The 24532-nt window shown below is 47.4% G+C and overlaps 1 protein-coding gene across 13 annotated transcripts in view; it reads left to right on the top strand.

The window, feature by feature from the left end:
• Positions 1-24532, top strand: part of PACS2 (phosphofurin acidic cluster sorting protein 2) — a 70586-nt gene that overhangs the window by 22436 nt on the left and 23618 nt on the right. For 4 of the 13 annotated variants that reach the window (XR_004753003.1, XR_004753002.1, XM_035333736.1 and 1 more), the window contains exons 2-16: positions 1827-1914; positions 5359-5448; positions 8375-8500; positions 10790-10952; positions 11989-12062; positions 12834-12914; positions 15087-15146; positions 16332-16489; positions 18062-18152; positions 19474-19551; positions 20166-20287; positions 20996-21131; positions 21848-21952; positions 23462-23568; positions 24274-24428. Coding sequence is in view for 11 of the 13 variants with exons in the window: in XM_035333736.1 (XP_035189627.1) it covers positions 1827-1914; positions 5359-5448; positions 8375-8500; positions 10790-10952; positions 11989-12062; positions 12834-12914; positions 15087-15146; positions 16332-16489; positions 18062-18152; positions 19474-19551; positions 20166-20287; positions 20996-21131; positions 21848-21952; positions 23462-23568; positions 24274-24428 (1634 nt within the window). In the remaining 2 variants the exon portion in view is untranslated. Of the gene's footprint in view, positions 1-563; positions 568-1826; positions 1915-5358; positions 5449-8374; positions 8501-10789; positions 10953-11988; positions 12063-12833; positions 12915-15086; positions 15147-16331; positions 16490-18061; positions 18153-19473; positions 19552-20165; positions 20288-20995; positions 21132-21847; positions 21953-23461; positions 23569-24273; positions 24429-24532 lie in introns of all 13 variants that reach the window. The other 9 variants (XM_035333738.1, XM_035333740.1, XM_035333737.1 and 6 more) reach the window with 7 other exon arrangements.

The following is a 24532-nucleotide window of genomic DNA, read 5'->3' as shown; positions in this document are numbered from 1 at the left end:
TGAAGGCTGCTTTGATTTGTAAGCTGCAAATTTAGACTGGAGACCTGGGACTCTACACACGCTAAGCGTGAGGGTGTTCTGGTGGGATTTAAACTGTCTGCTTTTAGTTGTCTTTATTTGTCCCCTAATGGAGGAGATAAACATTTCATTGTTGTTTGTGAGAAGTGTCTTTCAGTACCAGCAGTCCAGCAGTGGGGGATAAAGAAAGCAGATGCGTCCCGTCTCTTTTTAACTGCTTTTGTTTTTCTGATCACTCTAAAGGAGGCTTTTAATTTTTTTTTCTATTTTTTTTTTCTCTGAGCAGCAAGTGCTCCACAGGGCTTGATCAAAGCTCATAAATGATGGATTGAAGGAATGCCCAGCAGAGAACAGAACGCCCTTCTTGTGCTGTGCTCTGTGTGCTGAGAACACCATTGTTTCCTCGCGTACCTTTTTCCTCCTCGAGCTCGGGGCCGGGCAGAAAAGGCTTTTGTTCCTTGCCTGTCGGCCGAGACAATGCCAGTGTGTTGTCCTACCTCTGCTCTTGCCACCTGACCGGCCAAAGCCCTGTGGGTTTTGGCAAGCCCGGTGCAATTGTCCTCCAGTTCCAGTGTTGCAAAGAAAACAAATGGCATCACAGCCTCCTTCCTCCAGATCCTGGCCAGGACGCTCGATGGGGATGGCCGCGCGTGTGTCTGTGTGTGCTGCTTCCATCGGGATGCTGAGGGAAAGCTGTGCTCCGTCCTGTGCTCCGGTTCGAGCCTCCTCTGGCTTCCAGCGAGCTGGATTTGGGGCTTGGATTTGGACTTGGCTTTCCTCTACGGAGCTCTGTGGTTCGGGAGCAGGCTTCAGTCACTAACGTGAAGATGCTGCAGGGATCGGATGTGCCTGCTCCTGGCCTGTGTCATGGACGGTGTCTAGTCCCCAGAGCCGACTCTGCAGCTTGCCCTGGCCTCAGCTTTCCTCAAGCTGAGCTGTCTGCTTCAGGTTTAGCCCTCCCCGAAGTTTGTTTTCTAGGCACGCCCTCGTAATTAAACCAGCTGGTGGTAACTTCTGCGAAGTTGTGACAGTGCCAGCACCACGGTCCCATTACCTCAGAGCTTTAACTCGAGCTGCACCTAGTCCAAACACTCTCCCCTCCCAAGTCCCGGTGCTGGAAGGCAGAAGTGCAAACAGCTTTAGCCAGAACAATGTAGCATTGCCTGGGTAAAGAACGTGATTTACTCGCGTATGTGCGGCATGTGAGCGCCAGGGCACTGCGTGAGCCCTCGCCTTTTTTCTATTCTTTTTGTGCTTTCCCATTAGAGATGTCTGAGCCACTTGTTAGCACTTTTGTTTGGGGGCAAGGAGGAGAATGCGTGGGTCAGCAACAGGAGGTGGGAGTGAGATCTTTGGGAGCCCGGAGCCTGAAACCAAAAAAGCCAACAAACTAGTAAAGCTTTGTAAACAAGTTTAAAATTAGCCTGACCCACTGCTTTTGTCTTGCTGGAATTTAATTCCCCTGACCCTAAAGCTTTTGGTCTGACTTAGAGCAAGAGTTCCCAGGCTGGGGTCCCTGGAGGTCTGTGCCGTGAGGCCATGGGTCTGCATCAAACAGTGAGATGTACCTGCTGTCCACCTCATTTTTATTTTTTGTCCTCCTTATATTTGTGGAAGGCTGGAGAAATTCAGTCTGAAAAGCCCGGGAAGCCTCAGATACTTCTGCTGTCTCAGTGTCTGTATCTGTGTGTGGCTTGGGGCTGGAGTCTGCTCTCCCTCAAACTGAGACGCTGCTGCGTGAGAGCTGCTCGGAGCTTTTCCTTTTCCAGGCATGTTTGTAACTGTTTCTCTTCTGTTCCTGTTTGCAGGTTGTGCAGCTTGACACTAAAGAAACTGGTAGTCTTAAAGGAATTGGATAAGGAGCTTATTTCTGTGGTCATTGCTGTCAAAATGCAGGTAATTGCTGCTCAGTGCTGAGAATCAAACGTGTTGCTTGGGTATCGATACTGGCGGATGCCTAAACTGAGCTTACAGCCACGTGAGGGTCCATAACAGCCACAGGCCGCTTCCCACCTACATCGGGGTGTTCTGGGTATATGGGCAGTCTCTCGTGGTCCTTCCCTGTGTTTCTACCAAATTTCACTGTCGCTTGCTGAGGGCTCAGCGTGAGCTTTATCTGTATGTAAGGATGCCCATTACAGATCACATGCTGTCACCTGTTCTTCCTGAGCTGTCACCAAATCCGAGCCTAGTCTGTGTTTATTTAACATGCTTCGGCTCACTCTAGGGCAGAACGTCTTGGTAACTCGGTCCTGGCATGGGAGGGTCTGGAGGCTGGGCTGCCTCCTGCTGAGGGGCAGCTCTGCTCTTAGGAGCCCAAGCTGTTTTTGTAGCCGTGTGCTTGTCAGTGGATTTATTGAGTGCCTGTACGTTTTAATTTGTTTCCATAAAAAACAGCTATCATCCTAGGTAAACAACCTACTTTGCAGCATGGGTTTGTGCCATTTAATTAGGTGCCTACATATAGGTCATGCTGCCTGGAGGCAGGTTCAGAAGGAAGCGACTAAGTTCCACACTGTGGCACAGCATCAGCTGAGCTCGAGTGCTCCCAGCACTGCAAATTCTGAAGTACTTACTGATTAAAAGCCTAGCGGACCTCTAAGTAGACAAATACCATTAACTGTGCTGAAAAGCAGCAGCTTTGCAAATAAAGGGACAGACAAACGCCTGCAGAGATCTGGTGGTGTCAAAATCTAGCTTGGGAGTTGAAATCACAAAGGCTCTATGGAGCAAGAACATGCAGCTGAGGATTTAGCCAACATCTCTCATCTCCGTGAGCAGTCCAGCTGGGGCAAAATCGTGTCCCTATGTGTTGGAGAGGGTTCATACACCCCTGGCAGGGAACAGAAAGGTAGGGAACATTTTCACTTGCCTGAACTCATGGGAACCTCCGAAGACACACAGCTCTGGATTTGCACGCTGTCAGATATTGCTTATCACGGCTGAAAGCTTTCCATATGTTCGTACTGAAGACAGTGGATGCATCCCTGTAAGGGCCTGAGGCTTGTCGGTGAATGATCTACGTGTGAAGTGTGTCAGGCTTGGGTAGGAAAATTCAGTAGCTTTTACTAGAACAAAACCTTCTCTTCCTGTCTGGTGCTCAGTGCTTCTACCTTCTCTGGGTGAAAAGGCTGGAAGTGGTGCCCCAGAGCTGCAAGTCTGGAGGGGTTTTAACAGATGGGACTTTCTTGTCTATTTTGGATACACGTCGTGACCTGCCTTGCTATAGTAAGTCAGACACTGAAACCCGAGCAGTTCTGCAATCCCCTCTGCAGCAGTGCCAATCCCTGAAGAACTGGAAAGCAAAAGGACTCATCCTGTATCGCTGGGAAAGTTTGGGGTGCTTCTCCGCCAAGTCGCAGGCTGCACCTCGCACCCCTGGGCCATCTTTTTTGCCCTTGGTCTGTCCTTCAAGCTGACCTGGAGGTAATGTGGCTGCGATGACTGCTGTCCCAGAGGGTGCCCGTAGCTTCACCTTGGGCGTCCCTGGCACCGGGGTTCGATCATCACCCCTCTCTCTTCGTGACGTGCCATGTAATGGTAGGTCGGTAGCACTGCAGCTGTCCCCGAGGCAGGCAGATTGGAGGCACTCTTATTAAAGCCCCTTTTTGGCTCGCAGGTTGTTATTACGATGCTGACAAGCTCTTTTAAGGCCACTTAATTTGCCAGCACTCGGGTGTCTGACACAGCTATTGTTTGAAGCTGGTGATATCGGATCATCAAATATATGATCTCTGTCAAAGGACTCGCTGCCTTTGTACAGGGAATTGCAAGAGAGGTGTCAGGCCCTGGAGCCCTTCCAGAGGGGATGACTGAATTCAGACCTAATGAGAGCATCACACCTGCGCTTCCCATGGCTCCTTGCAGCCTCCCGGACAGGGATGTTCAAAGAGTTGTCAGCAACATTTCCCAAGCTGTTGCTCTATTTATCTGCTGCAGTCTTCTAAAAGCAGCTATATTTGGGCCTTCGTTAGATTTAGGGTTGTGTAACGAGTGAAGCAAGACCATGACTGCTAGGAGATTTGCAGCAGCCGAGCAGATGCCGCTGTTGCCGGCGGCAAGGCTGGCTGTGCTTCACTCGCACGCGTGCTGCTTTTCCTGGGGGGACCCTTCAGTTTCTGCCCCTGCTCTGCTGTCTGTCTCCAGGCCTTCTGGAGCTGGGCACCTCTGCAGAAGTGTTTGGGAGGAAGGGATGTGAAGGAGTCTGGGCCTCTCTCCCTCGTCGCGGGATGTGTTCTGGGGCTGAGGTAGCCATACCTAGGTCTGTTTTGGACATACTGGGACATGTTTACCCTCTTGCCTGTGTCTAGTTTCCCAGATGCTGCTTTTTGGAGAGCTGCAGTTCCGTGCTCCTGGGAGATCAGCCCGTCTGGACAAAGCCAATCTGCAGCCTCAGCAGAATATCGAGCCAGCGGCCTCTGAAACTTGCCACTGTTTGAACAGTGCGGGAGCGTTTGCTAGGCAGCAGCTTGTCATGCTTCCCTGCTAGTTTTCCCTGAAACGTTCCCCGAAATGAAAGCAGCCCGGTAACTCAGCATATGGCAGCCCAAGCAGCGCGGATGTGGAGTAATCCTGTCATGTCTCCAGACTGCAACACTTAGGGGATTTTTTTCTCTGTAATCCCAATCAACTCAGAGTTGTTCAAGCAGGTTAAAATCTCCGCTTTCCCCAGGGAGGGGTGTGTGTACCAAGAGAAGAGATCAGTATGTCGTGGCTAATGCCGCAGGTTTACATGTGACACTGCAGCCTGCCTCCAAACCCCGCTGCGGAGCCTGATACCTACGGGCTGAAATCACAAACCCAGACTGCAGCTCGAGGGGTGGGGGCTGACTCACAGCTTCTGAATGCTGGGGTTTGGCAGAACAAAAGCTGCTTTGTTGCAGTGAGGGACAGTAAATATGCCCAAATCTTGATTAGTCAAATATCTCCCTTTCATCTCATTAATATTTCACAGACGTGCAAGGTCAGTTCCATCCGTTCACTTTCTCTGCGGTAGTCCCTGAAAACGTTTCCCAGTTTTTCTATAAACGGGACGGGGCTGGGATGGCCATCCGAGGCTTCTTCCCTTCCAGCCCACTCTTCTGCCCCCTCCAAGGCCAGAGCCGCTCCAGCAGTGCCTGCAGATCAGCACCCAGTCCTTCAAGCTGTCCGACAGCCCTGCCTGCCGAATCTGCTGCCCTGTCTTTTCCCTGGGGAGAGGCAGGCCACGCAGCCCAAAGGCAGCTTTGGGTGATATCAGGGAGGGCAGGAGCCCCCCGATTTCACTGCCAAGCATGTCAGGTTGGGCAGTAAAGGGCTGGCTGCTGGGGGATTCACCACGTGGACTTTGTTTCTGTGCAGGGCTCCAAGCGCATCCTGCGGTCTCACGAGATTGTATTGCCCCCGAGTGGACACGTGGAGACGGAACTGGCGCTGACCTTCTCGCTGCAGGTAGGGTGGGACGCGGCCTCGGGGCCTGTGCTTGCTGGAATTGCTGCTTTTCAGTGAGATTTGTCGCTTTGGGGGTCTGTGGTCAAGATCTTTGTGATGGTTGCTCTGTTCCTCAGAGCATCCTGCCCTGGTGCTGCCTCCTGAGTAGGGAAATGAGGTGAATAGAGGCTGGCTTGCTGCAAGCAGGAGGGAGGATCCTGCGTGCATAGAGCAGTCAGACAGACGCTCAGAAGCATTCATATCTGGGTTATCTGTATTTTGGGACTGTCGCTTAGATTTTGAAGTCGAGAGTTTGATCTGGTAAGAAGAAAGGCTCCAGTGATGATGCGAGACAGACCGGTTGTTACTCTGAGACCTGGGTAGACTCAAAGCAGATGAGATTTGGTTGCAGATGGATGATAACCCCGGGACTGCACAGGCAGGTACACAGATGGCTGGTGTTCGTGGTTCTCTCCTGACGCAGCCCCCAGGCTGGGTTAACTGCAGCGTTGCAGCCCTCCATTGTGGACAGGAATGATAAAGCCACGTGCTGGGAATAAGTATGCGTGGCCATGGGGGCTGCAGCTTTACAAGGACAGGGAGCAGAGCCTTAGGATGAGCCACGTCTCCCTCTGCCAGTCCTATGTCAGAAAGAAGCAAGTGTTTCTGCCCATCTTTTTGGAATTAACCAGGAACGTGTGTGTTTTTCTGCAGCTCGGAGCAATCCTGCAGCAGGGCACAGAGCGCTGCTTTTAAGTCGTTTTCCCCTGAAGGGGCTGGGAATTGAGCCAGAACAGAGGAGGAGGATGTCCGTGACACTGTCAGCCCTCAGAAAGGAGGGTGTGAGAGGAGCGAGCTTAATGCAGAGATGTGCTGCTGCTCTCTGACTGCAGGCAGGATCAGTGCTCTTGGATGCAGCAAGGCCTGGGAAGCCTTCCTGAAATGGCACAGCAGGACTTTTATGACAGCTTTTATTGTTTCTTAATTGGACGATGGCTGGAAGCTACTCTTAGCTAATGACTACAGCCTGGGCCAGGTACAGTCTGAATTTAGCGCCTGGGATATTTTGAGCGTGGTGCTGGGCCACAAAGTAAAAGCATGTGGATGTCTCAGCAGGAGAGAGTCTCAGCGTCTTGCAGCAGCCAGCATCTCCATACTGTGCTGTCAGCTCTCCCAGCTCGATGCCTTGCTCGATGCTAGCTGTCTGCATGTGCAGCCCCTCATACCTTCACAATCACGTCCTCCTCAGCTGTTCCTCCTGGTTGAAATTCTTGTTCTTTACACCGAGCGTTTCCTCGTCAGCGTTAAGGTGACAGGACAGGCTGGCACAACAGCACGCAGCCCGTTGTGGCTGGCAGGCTTTCACTCCAACAGAAGGGAGGAGTTTCCTGTTGCTGTTATGCAGCTGGAGTAAGATGGGAGAAGTAGTGTGTCCGATCCTGTTTCACCTCGCTAGCTAGGGCTAAAGCAGCAGTAGCCTTTCTGGCTGCTTTAAAGGTAAGCTGCCCTTACTGCTTTTCCTGACCCATGGGTTTCTCAGGATCAAATGAAATTCCCTAGGTATTTCAAGCACAACCTCACACCTCTCCAGAGCACTTAATTCCTGTGTTTGATCTCTCCAGATGGAAGGGATTTTGTCACTTGGGCTTCAGAATGAATTTCTTGCACTGCCTCCTGCTGTTCTGGGGTGTGTGATGGTCTCACCCCTTGGATGTGCCTTGCGGTGCTTGGTGCTTCCTCTAAACATCTCATTTCCAAATATTTTGAGCCAAACTGTGTCACGGACTGGCAGTTACTGAAAAGTTTTGGTTGAAACCATTCTGTAGAGTTCATAAGCCCTGGCAGCAGTTAAAAATAGCTTGTTGGTACAGGGGAAATGGCTCAGCTGTTCCAGAGGACCTTGCTTTTAGCTGAGGAGGTGAGTGGCCTGGGTGTCTCCGTACTTTTTTATTAAAATCATCTCTATGAATGTTCATCAGAGGTGGTAAGGAAACGCAACTTGAAAATCAGAAACCTGCACGTGTGTGGACTTGAGCCATCCAATTTAGTCCCGAAAGCTGTGCGCGTTGAGATGTGTGATGTGTTTTGTGATGGCCTTTTAATTATGTGGCCTGTTCTGTTGTTCCTCTCTTCTGTGTGGCCACTTCCTCGTGCAGTGCACAGAAGATCCCGTCCTTGCAGAGCAATCAGTTAATTAGTATTCCGCTTGTTTGTGCGGCCACTGCTCCTGGCTCTCTGCAGAGCAGCCAGGCCTGCTCTGGACTGCAAATTAATATCTTAAGGTTTCTGGTGACACCCAGCATTTGTATTTATCAAGCTTTTTCATAGGCAGAAAGTTACTTTCATAATGTCCAGAGCAAGGGAAAAATACTTCCTGCCTGTGAAATGAAGCATTTTTCACTGAGGTATGTCCAATGTGCAGGTAGGATCCCTGCCATGAGGTTCTCCTTTCTGCAGGCCCACACAGCCCAACCCATTTCTCGGAGGCTGCTCATTGCTTTGGAACCAGACTCGGTCTCAGCCCTTAACAAACAGAACAGCTCCTCTGCACCCCTGGGCTTGAACTGTTCCTGCAGGTGCAGGGTTCCCTGAGCTCTCCCCCTGCCTCTTGTCACTCAGGTGGCCTTTGGGCTTTGGCACAGCTTTGCCAAGGCTGTGTTCTTGAGGTGAGAGGTGGCTTTGCTGCTCCCTCAGGGTGGATCAGGACTGGATGAAGGGAGAGAGAAGTGCTTGGCTGGGGAAATGAAAGTCCAAAGCTGAGAGGTTCTGTCAGAGCTGGCGGCCTCTTTGGGATAATGGAGGGTTGTGCATTGAGGTTTAGTTCATGTAGGCACTTCTAAAAGCCCTGGGGCTAATCCCTAGAAATGGAATTGAGCCGTGAACCAGGCAGCCTGGGAGATAACGTTACGGGATGTAATAACCTTTTTCGTTGTGTTTCCAACCTCAGTACCCTCACTTCTTGAAGAGAGAAGGCAACAAGCTTCAGATCATGCTGCAGCGGCGGAAACGGTACAAGAACCGAACGATTTTGGGCTACAAGACTCTGGCTGTTGGGTCCATCAACATGGCTGAGGTGAGCAGCATTTGTCATGATCCGTACTTACAAGGGGGATATTTTCCCAATTCCCTTCTCTTTAACCCGTGTTGTTACTTTCCTCATGGAGGAGTACCTGTATGGATTTCATATAACTGTCTTAATAACTGCAATTAGTAGTCAGAGAAAAATATTTTAAAAAGATTGTAGTATTGAGCAATAACATTGTGTGTTTCCTAGCTAATATCACGAGAGCTAAAGGTTTTTTGAGGCTTACTTATTAGCTTATGAGGTTTGTGGTATTTTTTAGTCTTGTTTGGTTTTGTTTTGAGTTGGGAGGAGTCCAAATAATTTCACCCAAATGCAATGTGAATCCCCTTTGCATTCAGGACACTTCAGCACATATTTAAATACTTGTCCATTTTCTCTTTTAATGTGTTCTGCAAAAGAAACAGTAGAAAGTTAAGTTTATTTGGTTGAGTTCAACTAATGCATTTGTTTCGTGTTCTTAAATGTAAAAATGTTTTGTTGTTTCATATATGCAGAAACAAAACTGTTAGGGTCACTTGTGCAAGTCTTCCAACCCTAAGAAGTACTAAGGTTAAAGCAACTGAGGTTTGCTCTGTTTCCCTCTGCTACTGTATGAGAGTTCAGCATCATGTAGTTTTTATCACTTTGCAGTTGCACCCTTTGCAATTCCTGTTTGGTTGTTCTTGGTAATTTAGGTGGAATTACCTGTGCATGAGAGGTAAATAATAAAGATTTTCAGATTTACACTTAAAATTAATGCTGGAATCAGGAATGGGTAAATTATTCACTAAAGCTTTCTGAATGGCCTACCTAGCTCCATGCTTCATTATTTCATGCCCCGTTTAATCTCTGCCGTTTGTGTTCGCATATTTAGAGATGTGCTTAGCAGAAGCAAATTCAGTTTAACGCCAATATTTTTCCTCAGACTACATTCTATCAACAACTTCTTACCATCCAAAGTAAGATAATGTTATGCTGTGGTGAGTTATTACTGTGTTAAACAATTCATTATAAAGAACACTCCTTGTGTGTGAGTTAAGCTTCCCTTAGACCTACAGTAAATGTTGAATTTCCCATTTAAAGCAGCCAAATTCTAATTTACAGTGTTGTAGCTAATGTTTTTCCTGTACCATGTTTGGTTTGTTTAAGAACTGGAAGTTAAATATTGCTGTGAGGCAGAAAATGTGTGGGCCCATTAATTAGACCCATCAGTGAGCTTCTAAGTGTTGGGCACTTGCTGCTGTGTGTGGCTTATTTTTTTGGTCTTTCTGTAATGTCAGCTGACTGAGGTTAGAAGGTCATAAATTTTCAAAGGTTCACTTTCTTGGGAAATAGTTGCTCTCCAGCTCATCTGGAATATTTCTGAAATGGAAGACTTCAGGTAAACAAATCCTATATCCTCTTTGCATTTTGTAGTGTAATGACCCCTAGACAGCACTGACTCATTTAAAAACGTTATTGTAGCAGCTGGAACAAAAGAAAGCAATGAGAAGCTATTGGAGGCATGAGTCTGAGCAGAGTTTAATAGCAGGGGGCATATGTTCCTCATCAGCTCAGGTCATTTGAGGAGCTGACAAGGCAGCCTGGTGTGTGGTAGAAAGCTAAGGCGCAGGCAAGTAGGGGTGGGGAAGCAATTTCTGACTCTGGTGGGGCAAGGGGAGAACTTGAGCCTTAAGTTCTGGGCATAGGTCCGTGAACTGTGGGTGGCAAAGGGATGATAACTGCAGAGAAACCCACACTGAGATGTCTCTCTGCCTCCTCTATCATCCTGTTTTTTTTTGTGACACACCTCTTCATTAACCCAGGGTGGCCAGCTCCTCTGAGATTCAGGTGCCAGCTCTCTGGAGCAGGAATTTTTGCTTTAGGACACTAAAGCACTTTGCTGTGTACCCCACCAAGAATTTTTGCTTTTGCTGGCTCTTCTGTTGGGCTTTAACACAGAAATAAGTTCCTTAATTAGGTGTTCAGAAGCTTGGTAACTTGATAAGTCAAATCAGTACTGTGTTGTGGAAGCAAATACATAGTAATGAGGTAATCAAGTATCATGCTTCAAGGATGAGCTATCACACTCAGAAAATTTTTCCTTTCTTTCCATCACTTGCATTAATAGTCAAGTAAAATCTCAACTAGCATTGCAAATTGCCTGCAAGTGGCTTCTGCAGTTGCAGGGTGTTGGCTTCCTTCTGTACCTGGAAATCTGAAGTAACTCTAGTAACATAAATAGCTCTCATAGTATGGAAATGGTGCAAGTTTAAATACATTTAAATGCAGATTGGTACTGCTTTATTTCTGTCCCAGGTCATGCAGCACCCCACAGAAGGTGGCCAGGTACTAAGCCTCTTCAGCAACATCAAAGAAGCTGCAGTGAAGGTAGCAGAAATCTGGATCTTCTCCTTGTCAAGTCAGCCAATTGACCATGAAGACAGCACGATGCAGCCCAGCCAGAAAATCAAGTCTACAGGTAAGAGTACAACCACACGCTCTGAGGACTAGTGTCTTCCTAAACTAGCTGCAGTTAAACCCCACCTGGGCTTAGGTGCTTCTGGGGACAAATGAGAACTGGTTTGCACGAGTTCTGTACCTGTAACTGGTTGCTGCAAAGAAAACCAACTTTGCAAACCTGTTGCTGTGTAAGCAGGGAGTGTGACAGGAGCTGGGGATTGTCAAAGGTTCTTCTGCATATCATACCAGGCTTGAGCCATCCAGCAAGTTAGACGTGTGCTCTTCCAGCATTACTGGTAGGTGTGCTGAGAACCTGTAGCTTCTCACCAGGCTAGCAGGGTCATATTCAGGAGATGCACATTTAAGCTGCTCTTCCAACTTCTTTTTCCTTTGGGTGTTGTACAACAAATGTCATTAACTTCTGTAAGACCTAGAAAGCTGCCACGTGTTTTCTGTGGGCTCTGGTCTGGTTTAAAGAGAGCAAATCCAAGCGTTGTGCACTGTGTAAGAAAGTCATTGGGTTTTTAATTGTGATGATCTTCCACCTTCTTTGTAGTACCACGCTTCTGCTCACTGCCAGAAGAGTGACCTGTTGAAGATAGTGCGTGCAGGTGCTTGTGTGTTGCTGCCTGAGGCCAGGCAGGACACCTCAAGTGTCACCTCGATAGAATTTAGACTCTCCTGTCATGTCTTATTTGCTTCCGTAAGCTAGTTGTGCTCACTTAAGGGGGGAAAAATTTCCTTGTGGGGAAACCTCTGTACTTGCTGCTGTCTTCCAGGTGGTTCTTCCCAGGGTAAAAGGGGATGGTATTTCAAGGAGTCTTATCTGCGTGCTGGTATGTCCTTCCTGTCAGATATATCTTCCTTGTTCCTCACCTGCAGGAGGTTCCCATCTGACTGGTTCAGGCACAGATAGAAGATAAACTGTCAGGCCCTTGTGTGTCCCCTTTCCTGGTTTATGACTGTTAGCAGGCTTTCTTTGCTCCTGAGTTGAGATTGTCCCCTCGCATTAAAGGAGTTTCATGGGATCTCTCCCCTCTTTCCTTCCCTTTCAGACAACTATTCCGAGGAAGAGTACGAGAGCTTCTCTTCTGAGCAGGAGGCCAGTGATGATGCCGTACAGGGCCAGGTACTGTTTAGGGCATGGTTTCTCCTGGTGAGGAGTTCTGTAGAGCACGTACATTCTCAGCCTGTGCTTGGAGCTGTAAGTCTAATTCTTTAGCTAGACCATGACAGTGCGAGACTGTTACCGAGTGTTCAGCTGCCATGGCAGAAGGAGAATGGAGATGCACAGGATCCCATTTCTTCCACTGTGCTGTGATTTATCTTATGTGTTGACTTGAGCCCCCTTTAAACACTAAAATATTGGCAGTCCTGTGCATTTCTCTGCTTAATGGTCAAGGCATCAGTTGATTGCTTCTGTAATGCTGATTGGATTCCAAGAGCCCAACTAGGCCCCCAGCTGTCATGAAAGGGCCAGTGGGATCCGAGTCAGATGTTAGTCTTTAATACCTTCTGCACAATGAGTCCTTACAGAGAACCCCTGAGTCGATGTGAGATGCATTTGAGTTTGGATCTTAGTTGCTCTCAGACTCTGGCATCACTTTCCTTCCACCTCTTGGAGGGACTGAGAGGAGCCCCCTGCGACGTGGGGCTGAGAGTATCCTTGTTCCTTCAATGTAGAACTAGGGCTGTTTTGCTTCTCTGTTCTGGTATTCTGGCTCTCTGCAGACCTGGCTCAATTCCTTTTCCCTCTGCCACCATAACCACAAACAATTAAAGCAAATGCTGAATGCCTGGAAGATAGAGCAGCAGGTTCATAGAGGGAACACTGTTAGCCCTTAAATGCTCGTGTGTCCCCAAGCCACGAAGGTAACAAAGGAATCCTCTTTCTGTTCAGGATTTGGATGATGATGAGTACGAGCTGGGGAAGCCCAAGAAGCAGCGGAGATCGATAGTAAGAACGACGTCCATAACCAGGGTCGGTGGAAATTAGTTTTACTAACACTGATGGGGTTTGGCCAGGATTTGCAGCGCATGTGGCTTGTGGGAGCGGCAGCACTAGACACGCTGGCCCAGCAGGGAGCCTGGGGGCATGGTCACAGCATGTGAAGAGCTAGCAGAAGCTGTCAGAGCAGGGAGTGGGGCAGTCCGTGGTGTGTGTGTCGTGAGTGTCCTTTGACTGCAAGATGAGGGAGCTCCAAAAATCATGTAAGCATGTGAAATTCAGCCTCATAACGAAGCCAGGGCAGAATCTGTGCTCACCTAAGTCCTGAAAGTGTAGCTTCAAGTGAAGGGAAGCTCTTCTGCTTGTGCTCTGCATGGGAGAGGCTTGTGGAAAGGTTTCAAAATGAAGTTAAGTAGCTCAGTTAGGGGCTGGAGCTTGACGATGAACCTGAGGTGGTGCATGTGCTTTTGAAGAAAAGAAGTAGCTGGATATTCAAGGCTTTGGTAGGTAGCATGCCGCCATCTGCCCTCTCACAGCAAGCATGTGATTGTCTGTAAAACTCCTGTGTGGAGCACTGACTTGTGCTGGACTGCACCATAATGCAGCTTTCTGCTGACACAAGTGCTTGTGCATGTCTGCGATGACAATAACTCAAATCACCATAATGAGCTAGGTTTCTTTTTGGACTTAGGAGTTGGTTTGGAGTTCATTTGTACCTTCTGTGAAGCTATTTTTGAAATCTGTGTCTTGAGAAGGTCTGGAATAAACACTGTTTTGACCTAAACCTACAATTAAGAAGATCCTCTATAGATTAGGAGTATGCTAGCTCATATGCCTGATGTCCTTAGTATTTTTTTCAGGCATTAGTGACAGCACGGGGCAAAATACACCCCTAGCTTACTAAGTGAGCAACTTCTTCCTAATAAGAATGACTTTCTGTCCCTGACCATTGAGCTGGTACTGAATCTCTGGTGTGTTGAGCTGGTGCAAGACTGGGTTAGGCTCTGCCAGGAAATTTAACATCAGCCCAGCTCCAAACCCACCAGGGCTCCTGCCTGCCAACTGTCAAACCAATCAGGCCAGTGGCTGGCTTTACCACCCAGGCCAAGCTTTACATCCCGAATCAGGGCACAACTCGAGCATGAGAGCATGTTGGTCCTGCAAGTGCAGTGGGGGCAGTTCTTTGGACAGCGTTTGAGCCTGGTGAATTTATTTCACCTGAACTTCAGCTGTGTAGAAGGCTGCACAGGTTGCAGTATTTATGTTCAGTGGTAAAGGGCTAAGTTTGGAAGAGTGGGGTGGCGTGAAGTGTCTGAGGCCGGAGTGGTGGGACCAGTGGGACTTAGAAGAAAAGCTCACGTGAGATACAGTCGAGCCAGTGGATGAGCAACTTGCTGCACCAAACAGTGGCCCGGCACTAGCCATTTTCTCCTCCCCTTCCTCCTGAGACAGGGATGCCACTTCAAATGCCCTGAACCGTCTCTCTTGCCTGTGCTTTCCTGTGCCTTTTCCTTAGAGTGTGCGTGTGAGGTTGGTCAGCGACAGAGAAGGGCTGGGTAGCTCAGGCTAAATCTCAGCTGTTTGGTCCTGCGAGAGAAAAATAGCTGTTGTGTGCAAGTGAGCACAAAGGCGGTGCAGCAGTTGGGTTTGTTATTTTGGGCTTGGTGCCTGCTGTTTCCTAGATCTGCGGGTATTGGACTTGGAAAACATTTTTCTGATAGACAAGTGCAAAGGACAAGCCTCACAACTTTCCTGCAGTGCTACTAGTCGCACAAGCAAGCCTGTCAGGATGAACTGCAGCAGGGAAAACAGTGCTGTGTTGATAGAAAATACGTCTGTTCTTTGGGTCAGTGGGTAGATGCCTGTGTTGGCTCAGCAGTGTTAAGAATCAGAGAAGTTGACTCTCAGATGCTCACCAGAAATTTGCTGTCCACTGTGAGTCCAACCAAGAGTGGTTTGCCATCCGTCGGGGCCAGAAGGCTTATCATAATGTCTAGTGGAGTGGGACTTTGTTGTAATGCAGGAAGGTGTCATAGGTGTGGAAAAGCTGATTTCAACATGTATAGCAGAGACTTGCTTTGTGGTGCCAGCAGTTTTTTGACTTGAAGCAGCAGCTAGAGCACCCGTGTCATGTGTCTGGGCTTCTTACTGGGAGAAAACAGTTCACTGATGCTTTACTTATGTAAAAATGTCTTTGACTTGCAGCAACAAAACTTCAAACAGAAGGTTGTGGCATTGCTGAAGAGGTTTAAAGTGTCTGATGAGGTAAGTAATGCGTGCTGGAAGCCTTCCTGTCTGTATATTGCTCTCTTTACTGCTTGGTGTGCACCCTGCTGTAGTCATCAGGAACATTATCCTGTTTCCTCCTAGTTCTCTTCACTTTGTTTCCAAGTCTGTAGTTGATGTGACCTGTCCTAATGCCCTGGCCTTGCATGGAAGCTTGAGGGCCACCTTTAAAATGCCATCAAATGTTTTCTAGATCAAGTTTTATCCAAAGCAGATTTTGATAAACATTCATGTACCCATTAGTTTCAAAGACGGCTTTGAAATTATCTTTGGCTCTTTCAAAGGCAAGTAGTCTACTTCGTATGTTGCTTGTGAAGTTAAATTGCTGCCTGTTTGATCACCTTACTAGAACAGCCAGGCAAGACTTGAAAAACTTTGATAGGAAATGCAGATCGACAGGAGAGACAGCTGTCTGGTCAGAGCTAAAAATGAAAGAGATCCAGAACCCAGGAGCCTGTGTAACATTGAGTTTCTGATAGAAAAACAGTTAACAGCTCACTTGGCTGTCAGTCTGCGTGCAGATTCTGTGGTTTGTGGGAAAGAGTGAGCAACTCTTCATGCTTCCTGACTTCCAAACAGTCCTGTTAGCTCTGCTGTTCTTCCCAAGTTAGCTCAGCAGAGTCAGCACCTGTATCTGAGGCTGCAGCCTGCTGTTTTTCTGGAGCTGCCACTCAAAGAGCAAGCTCTGAGCTGGGTACAGCTGTGTGCTTACTCTGTATGTGGGAAGAAACCTTCGGGAAGTTTTGACATGAGATACCTGTTCTCTTCAGGTTTGCATGTGGGTTGTAGCTGATCCTTGTCCAGGTTTCAGACACCTTCTGTGGACATTTTTGTCACGTTCCTGCCTGCTTGGGTACCAAATATGAAATTAGGATGTGTCACGGCAACTTTTTCAGTTTTTCAGTGACACACAAAACAGATTACTCAATCGGGAGCACTGCAATTCTGTACTTGTAAGAATACTGGGACTCTGTTAGGGGCTTTCTGAAGGCTTTGTTTACAGAATAGGGCTGAGCAGTGAACGTGGTTAATAACTTGTTCAAAGATACCTAGTCCAACAGGTAAGTATAGCTTACACAGGCACTGACAAACTTCACTCCCAAGCTTCCCGGGCTCTGTTTGACAGCTAGCAGTCAGCAATGCCTGCTTTCCTCCTGCACATAGGTTCTGGATTCAGAGCAGGACCCAGCGGAGCACGTCCCAGAGGTGGAGGAGGACTTGGACCTCCTGTATGACACGCTGGACATTGAGAACCCCAGTGACAGTGGGCCAGAAATGGAAGATGACGACAGTGTCTTGAGCACTCCAAAGCCAAAGTTAAAGTAAGTGTGGGGTGGCTGATGCAGAGCAGTCAGTTTGAGGAACTGCTTGGGGCTTAGTCCCCATGAGAGCTAGGACTGAAGAGGGACAGTGTGCAGTGTCAGCACAGATTAGATGGTGTTTCTATTCTCACCCCTCTGCCCTGTTCCCACCCTCCATTGACTTGGTGTCAGAGCAGCAGTATATGTTAGGATAACTTGATAATTGCTTGTGAGTTGGGTGTGGGGTGTCTAATTTCCCTTCTTATTTTTTTCTTGTTCCCTTTGCAAATACTCTGCCTGCCTGCCACCTGAGCGCAGGGGTAGGAACTGCTGACAGGCAGGCAGTGGAAATAAACTTCACATAGATGTTCTGAAGAGGTGGTAGAAACAGAAAGAAATCTGGTGCTGTGGCAGAAGAAGCGTTGGAAGCTGCAGAAGCAGTAGCAGTGATAGACAAGGCAGTCTTTCTGGGAAAGCTGATAAGATTCTGTGTGGAAAGAAAGTCTTTGCAGGGATTAAGGAAGTCGAACTGCAGGAAACAAAGGAGCTCTTCAGGGCCTAAGGGTGACTGACTGCAGCAGAAGTAGATACACCCAAGCCTGTTCTGAACTAGCTTTTGTAGGTGCTGATGTATGGCAGCACTGTGGAGCTGAGCTATGGATCGCTTCTAGTTGGTCCTGGGGAGATGCTTTCTGGCTTCCTCTGTCCAGTTCTTGCATTCATATCACGAAAGGAATGTGATAAATGTTGATGCTTGTAGGCATTATTTCTTTCCTGCAACAAAAAGAAAATCAGTTTGTTGAATTGTAATTGAGTCTTGAAGCCTGCCATGATGATCTGCCTTTTTACATGGAAGCACAATCTGATTGTATGTGCTGCTACCTTATCTTAGTGAGCAAATGTGTAATTGGATCCTAGGGCCAGCAGCCAAGTCCAGATGCAAGCTGGAAATAAAATGCACATGAGCACCAAGAGTCACTGACCCACAGGAGTGGAGAATGGGTGGGGAGCAGTAATTCTCCTTCACTTGCTGTCTTTCAGTCAAGAGCTAGACCTTGTCTGGAATGCCGTGTAGTTCAATCAGCGTTTGCAAAGCTGAAACAAAAGCCTCAGTGTGAAACTCTGCACCTGGTGCTTGGGGTAGTAAAGGCACAACTGCTCGTGTGGGGTGAATGTGCGTTCTGTTCTGCTGTGTGAAAATGCTGGGCCCATGGGCCCATCCCAGATTTTATGGAAGTAAAAATTTCTGTTTGGTGTGTCGCGTGAGAGCATGCAGGCATTCCTTGTAAGTGCTTTATAAATATGATCTGGTGGGTGACAGCTGACATGTTGGAGCTGTTACATGGAGGTCAGTCAGTCAGTGCCAGGGCTAGACAGGACTCCTTGGACTTTCAGGCTTCTCTTGCCGTTCTGGAGACTTTTCCTCCCCTTCCTTTCACTCACAGGATCAAAAGTAGCTTGTAAATTGTACTGGAAGTGTAGAGGAGTGGTAAGACACCTCTGGAACAGTCACGTTTCTTTGCTGAGAACATAGTGGAATTTCTCTGTTAATGTTCTTAATAAAAACAAACTGTTTTTGCTTTCCTTATTCAGACCTTATTTTGAAGGACTGTCGCACTCCAGCTCTCAGACAGAAATTGGTAGCATCCACAGCATCAAGAGCCAGAGAGAGCCATCAAGTCCTGTAAGTCGTCTCAGGAAGGTTATCTGTCTGCAGTTAACATAGCAGCCTCAAGGCCTTGTCTGTCCATCTACAGTCCCTTTGAAATTAAAGTGCTCTGACCACACAGTGCTAACCTGTCGTGTTCATCCTTGATACCTGCGCTATCTCTATTTACATGTGTAAATTAAAGCACCCTCTCTGACCTCCTCCAAAGACTTGGATACAGAGACGTGAATATTCTGCCAAGAAAGAGGGATTTTATTTTTTATTTTTTAACAGAAATTAAGTGTTAAGTCAACATCTTCAGTTTATGTATTGAATACTTGCTAATGGAATGAATATCTCCATGTTTTCAATGCACTTGCAGTAGCCAGGATGGGAGATGTTGCCTGCAAGCTTTAGGGATTCCCTGACCCTGCTCGGAGGAAGCTTTACCACACTGATGTCAGGTTGCTTTTCCTGGTGGTTGGGAGTGAATGCTGAAGTGAATGCTGCTCACCCTTTTCCATCTCCTGTTGGATGGGAGTACTAGGCACAGAGAATATCAGCCCCAGTTCTGGGGGACTTCCTTGCCTCTGTGTACACTGTACAGTGTAAAGTACGTCTCTTAGTGTAGAAATGGATCTGTCTGAGGGTTTCAGGCACTGAGTATCTAAGACTGAGGGAAGGAAGGGAGCTGGAGCACCTCCTGTCACAGCACTAGTGAGCAGCCTTGATGGGAGCGAGTGGGCTCAGGGCTGGACTTGCCTTGTCTGTGTCCAGGAGCTCCAGAACAGAGGTTTCAGTGGAGGCCTTGCCCTGAGCACCTTCCCTTGGTCTCACAAGCTGTCATGTTCACGAGACACGTGTGTTTCTTATCTGTGATCAATGCCTGTGTCATCCCTTGTCTGATCCAGCTCTGTGTTGTCAAGAGCAGTGCCAGGCCTTGGCATTGCTGGGAGGCCGCTGAGTTTGAAGACACCAAGGCTGGTTCTGTGAAGCAGCTGCAGGGCAGTCTGTGCTGGTTAATGCCTAACTGTGTCTGGTACCACATCTGCAGAACCGCGGGAGGAGGCCTTTGCAAGGCCTGGGTCCTTTTGGGTTGGTACCAGATCTTCTCATAGGGTTTTTTTACCCAATTTTTAAATGTGACCGTTGCATTAAATCTCTGTTAGCAGGATTCAGCTGCTGCCTTGCCATGTCCCACGCTAACATATTCAGTTCTGATGTGAACAGAAGCACTCACGGCTGTGCTGCAGAGCTGTGCAGTATTTAAACTGTGACTTCTGAACAGCCTCATCCAGAGAGCATGGGTGAAAAATTGTGCTTCTGTCATACCTTCTAATGGTTTTCTCTTCTCAAGCAGGTAGAAGTGCCTGAAAAGTCAAAGACCCTCGGAACCAAACATCCAGGCGACAGTATTTCTGACACTGTATCTTTTGTAAGTTGAAAACTCACTTGTTAACATTCCTCCTGGCAGTTTGGTTGTCAACTGTGAGCTGCGTTCTGTGGCACGTGTCTACCTGTTCATATAGCAGCATATACAACACAACTGATGCAGACAATGTTAGCTGCAGTGAAGATAATGCTGAGCTCTGCTCCTGACCTCAGTTGTTGGAGGTTCTTGTCTTTCAGCCTTTTGAAATTACAATGCTCTACATGGCCTTCTTCTTAAGCAGCCTTTCTCTTGGTTTGAGGAAAGCTGGCCTAAGGTATGCTGCTGAGCACGTGTATCATCCTGGAAAGTATTCTTGGGGCTGGTGCGTTATGTCAGGCAGAACTACTACTTCCAGCTGAATTGGCAGAAATCAAGCTGGTCCTGGGGAAAAAAAGTCCCAAAGCTCAAGTTGCTGTGCTGAAGACACGCTATTTGTACCTTTCTCCAATGTATTTCTCTCTCAACAAGACAGTATTGACTTGTCCCCTTTAGCCATGAGCAGTGTGTCTGGAAGGGACAGGCTGCATGTAGCCCAGCCAGGTGTCCCTCCTGCTAGCCCTCGTGGTAGTCCCAGAGAGGGAAGGGTTTGTTCCTGACTTAGTTCTGTGTGTTTGCAGGAGTCCAGCCAGCAAGCTGAGGTTCAAGAAGCTGAGCTTCCCACACCAGATGTGTTTGTTGAGAAGCTCCCGCCCAGCGGGAAGATCACCAAGACGGAGTCCCTCATTATCCCATCCACCAGGTAGAGCAGCCCTGCTTGGGAGGACATGGACAGCCTGCTAGCATTTGTTCAGTATGGCCTTTAGGCATTGACCCGCAAGGAGCCCATCCTTGTGTTCAGGCACTTGAGAGGTGGGCCTTGGGCACTTGATAAACGAATACCAAGAACCCTGAAAAGGAATATTGCCCTGATGTTGCTCAGGGATGCGTACTCTGGGGCTGCGTGCTCAAAGATACTGTTGTTAGATCAGCTGGTGCAGATTTTGGCCATAAAGGTGGTTGTCAACTTTTTAAGTTCCCTAACAGGGGAGTGAACGTGGACTTCAACCACCACACCGTATAGTTTCTTTGGTTAATTGTGAGCAAATAGAGGCTCTTTTGAAGAGGCATTTCTGTGCTGCTTTTGGGGGCATTTCTGCAGTTTGTGTGGCTGGTTCATGTTACGCTGGAGTGGTGATTAGCATGGTGGTGGTGTGTGTCTTGCTGTGGAAGTCTGCCTGTGACTCTGAGAACATGATGACAACATTCTGTATAGCTGAACCATGTGCTTTATAGCTTCTGAACCATCAGAAGCAGAATTAACAGGTCTCAGGTTAGCTCAGATTTACATGTGAATCTCCAGTGCCTTGGGTCGCATTGCTGAGGTTGCCAGATGGGGTTGATCTAGGAGTTTGGGGATGAATTTTGCTCAGATATGAGCCAGGTCTAGAATGAAAGCACTTCTCTCTAGCAGGTCTGAAGGGAAGCAGACGGGACGCCGGGGAAGAAGCACGTCTCTAAAGGAGAGGCAGCCAGTGAGGCCGCAGAACGAGAGAGCGAACAGTCTGGATAATGAACGATCTCCAGACACCCGGCACCACTTACAGGTGTGAATAATATTTCTCTGTCTCCAGCCACTCATGGCTTTTGTGTTCTCTATCTGTCTCCTGTGGTCCCTTTCCTTGTGGCCCAAGTGCTGTCCCTGCTGGAAAGGAACTGGACCTCACAGTTCCAGGAAGGAGGAAAATCACTTCTTGGCTGATAATTGTACCTTCCATGCTGTCTGCTGGGCTTTGCCAGCTTGTTGCCAGCCGTAAATTGAAAACACTGGAACAGATTGTGGTGATGAGGAACAAATAAAGATGCTTTGAGGAATTACTCCTTTGAAATAAGGGAAATTACTCCTTTGAAATAAGGAAGTTGCAAAAGTGGACTGATTTATGCAGAATATCTCTGTGCCATGCTCTTGTTAACTGCAGTTAATTCCCTCCTTGACAGAGATAGTTGCTGATTTCTGTAAATCCAGAATTCCTTGAGTTAGTTGGTATAAAGTGAGTTAAGAAAAGTGCATTGCGGAAGGAGTAATGGCTGACAAAACCAAGGTGGCTAATGAAGGAGCCTGCAGAATATTGCAGTGCTGAAGAAGCTGACAAATGTCACTGCCAGCAATCAATGTGTCCACTAGCATGTGTTGCTGATGGAGTGACCAAGAACTGGCCAGCCCATGCAGAGCCACCTCTCTCAGACTACAGGAGCTGGAGCCAATGGTGTAAGGATTAAAGCTGATATCTTCTGTTGTTCTGTTCTGTGTCTTCATTTCCAGATCCCCAGGAAAACCGTGTACGACCAACTAAATCACATCCTGGTTTCTGACGACCAGCTGCCAGAAAACATTATTCTTGTCAATACTTCTGATTGGCAAGGCCAGGTAAAGGCAGGAGACACAATCTGATACACTGTTCTTCCTTGGGAATTGACCTTTACCACTAAACAAGTAGGTTCTGCTGCTTGATTGAAGAGCAGTGGTGGTTCATGGGGGTGGCAGCATATTGAAGGTTCATTGCCTACAGATAGAGTTTCACCAGGAGATGCTATGGATTTTCTTGAAGCTGTGTCAGCTCAATCTTTTCCCAGGGATTTCCTCTTTTCTCTGAGAGGCTATTTCTTCTGGTTAGCAGCACAACAGGTATGGCTAGAACCTTGCACTCGTGAGCTTGCTTCTCTACTATGGTAGGAAGGGATAAAGGAAGCAGGGAGGACACATCTGTGGTTTAGACAGATGTTGCTGGGCACTGGTAATGGCACAGGAGAAAATACTTCAGCTCAGCATTATTGCTTTGCACATATTTTTGTGATTCTTGTCTGGGGATGCATTACCACATCTTATCTTAATGTGTGATGTTTGTGTTAAGGAGAATTCTGAGCACTGCTCTCTTGTATTGGCAATGTGGGATCATTTGCTTTGGGTTTGGGTGGGGGGTCAGAACAAATTTTGCTCCTTTATGATCCTCAGTTTGAGACAGCAATAAAATATAGAGAGGAGAGGCACATAAATGAGTAATGGTTGACTGTGGGCTGTAGAACTTGTGCTAGGTTTGTGGAGTTACGTTGGCTGATTTTGCTCTCTGCTTCTAGTAGAACTGGGGTCTCAGTGTCTGAGAGATCAAAAATACCAGTTGAGTTACAGGTTCCAAGTCACTCTAAACACAGAAGAGGGAGAAATGCCATCTAGAGATGGAGAGAAAGCTGTGCAGATTTCTTCCAGCACTGTATACAGTATCAGATGAGATGATAATGGCATTGGCCAGGGTGTGTGTATTCGTGGTGCAGAATTTGAAAGCATGAGATAACTGTGGGCACTTGTCAACCTTTTATCCATACATACTTCAGGAGTATGTTAACTTTTTTCCCTTTGAGCTGCGTGGAGGGGGAAAGGTCCAACACAAGGGATGTGTGTTGGTAGCACTATTTTTTTGTCGTCGTTTTGGTATTCGAGGGTAGGTAAAATATTAGAATATTGTGTTTGTCAAGTCATTTTAAATCAGAGAGCACTGCATGTGCAGTTCTGCAGGCAGGTAAGTAGAGAGCATCTGCTCTTACCCAGAGCTGTCTGCTAGGCAAACAGCCTTCTGCTGCTCCCTGCTCCCTGCGGCCATGAGAACTGCTGGTCTAGAGTCATTGTTGCCAGAAATGTCATGTTTTGGATGTAGTGTTTGTCAAGCAGATGCAGTGGTTCCATCTTTGTAGAGGAAGAGCTTTTCTAAGGCTGATGCACAAGGAAAAGGTGTCTGGGGAATAGCTGCATCACCTACACGTTGGACATGGGGAGAGTGCCCATGCTTTGCAGTGATAATACATAGGAGGCTGGGGGGAGATGAGACTTTTATGTGGCAAACTGTAGCTAAAAGGACTTTAACATGTTCTGTTCTCTCCTCAGTACCTATCAGATGTCTTACAAAAGCATACCTTGCCAGTGGTCTGCACATGCTCCTCAGCTGATATTCAGGCAGCTTTCAGTACTATTGTCTCCAGGATACAGAGATAGTAAGTGACCGCTTTGCTTGTTTCGGTTGGTGAGCCTCCAACAGAAAGGAGGGCTGGCAGTCCTTGGCTATAAAAGGCTCTCAGCTCCTGTGCCCCAGTGCTCAGGGAGTTTTCCATTCAACAGTGAAGGAATACTTTGCACCAATTTAGTCCCCTGAAGTCTGAGTTGTACTTGCTAGCCCTGCAAAGTTGTTGCTGTTCTGCCATGTGTGTGAGGACACAAGTCTCTCTTCATTGACAGCACTGATTTTAAGAGATTGTACTTCAGAGGCTGCCTCCTATGTCATATCTAATAACCAGTAAAACATGTGAAGATAATAGGTTTTAAAACAATTTTTCTTTTTTTTTTTTCTTCCCTTAAATTAATTTGCAGATAATGTCCTCAATTCCTTGAGGCATTTCCCAGCTATGTACTGAGGGCTGTAGGTATGTTCTAACACAGCTGTTAGTTGCAATGGGTACATTTATACAACCCTTTATAAACTATCAAAATTTGTGGAAAAAAAAGCAAGAAGACCAATTAAGAAACTACTGAACAATGTTGCATTTTATTAACAATGTTTTAAGCTGCTGATAATTGTGATATTGCTTGTGTGTTGAACGAGCTCTCTTCTGCTTTGGTTGTTATTAACCCATTTTTTCACTTGTTCTGAAATAGTTGGTTGGAAGCACAATTATGAACATGTTCCTTCTTTTTCTGTCTAGCTGTAACTGCAATTCTCAACCTCCAAACCCCATTAAAATTGCAGTGGCCGGAGCCCAGAATTACCTCAGTGCTGTATTGAGGCTCTTTGTAGAGCAGCTGTCTCACAAAACCCCAGACTGGCTCGGCTACATGAGATTTTTGATCATCCCTCTAGGTAAATAAGGAACATTTTTTCTTCATAGAAAGATGAATGGGTTAACTGTGATGTGTTCCCTTAGCAGTAGCCCTCGTGAAAGCTTTGGCCAGGTATATGGTTGT

Source organism: Oxyura jamaicensis, chromosome 8 (assembly GCF_011077185.1).
Source record: "Oxyura jamaicensis isolate SHBP4307 breed ruddy duck chromosome 8, BPBGC_Ojam_1.0, whole genome shotgun sequence".
NCBI lineage: Eukaryota > Metazoa > Chordata > Aves > Anseriformes > Anatidae > Oxyura > Oxyura jamaicensis.
This window is presented reverse-complemented; position numbering and strand designations above follow the sequence as displayed.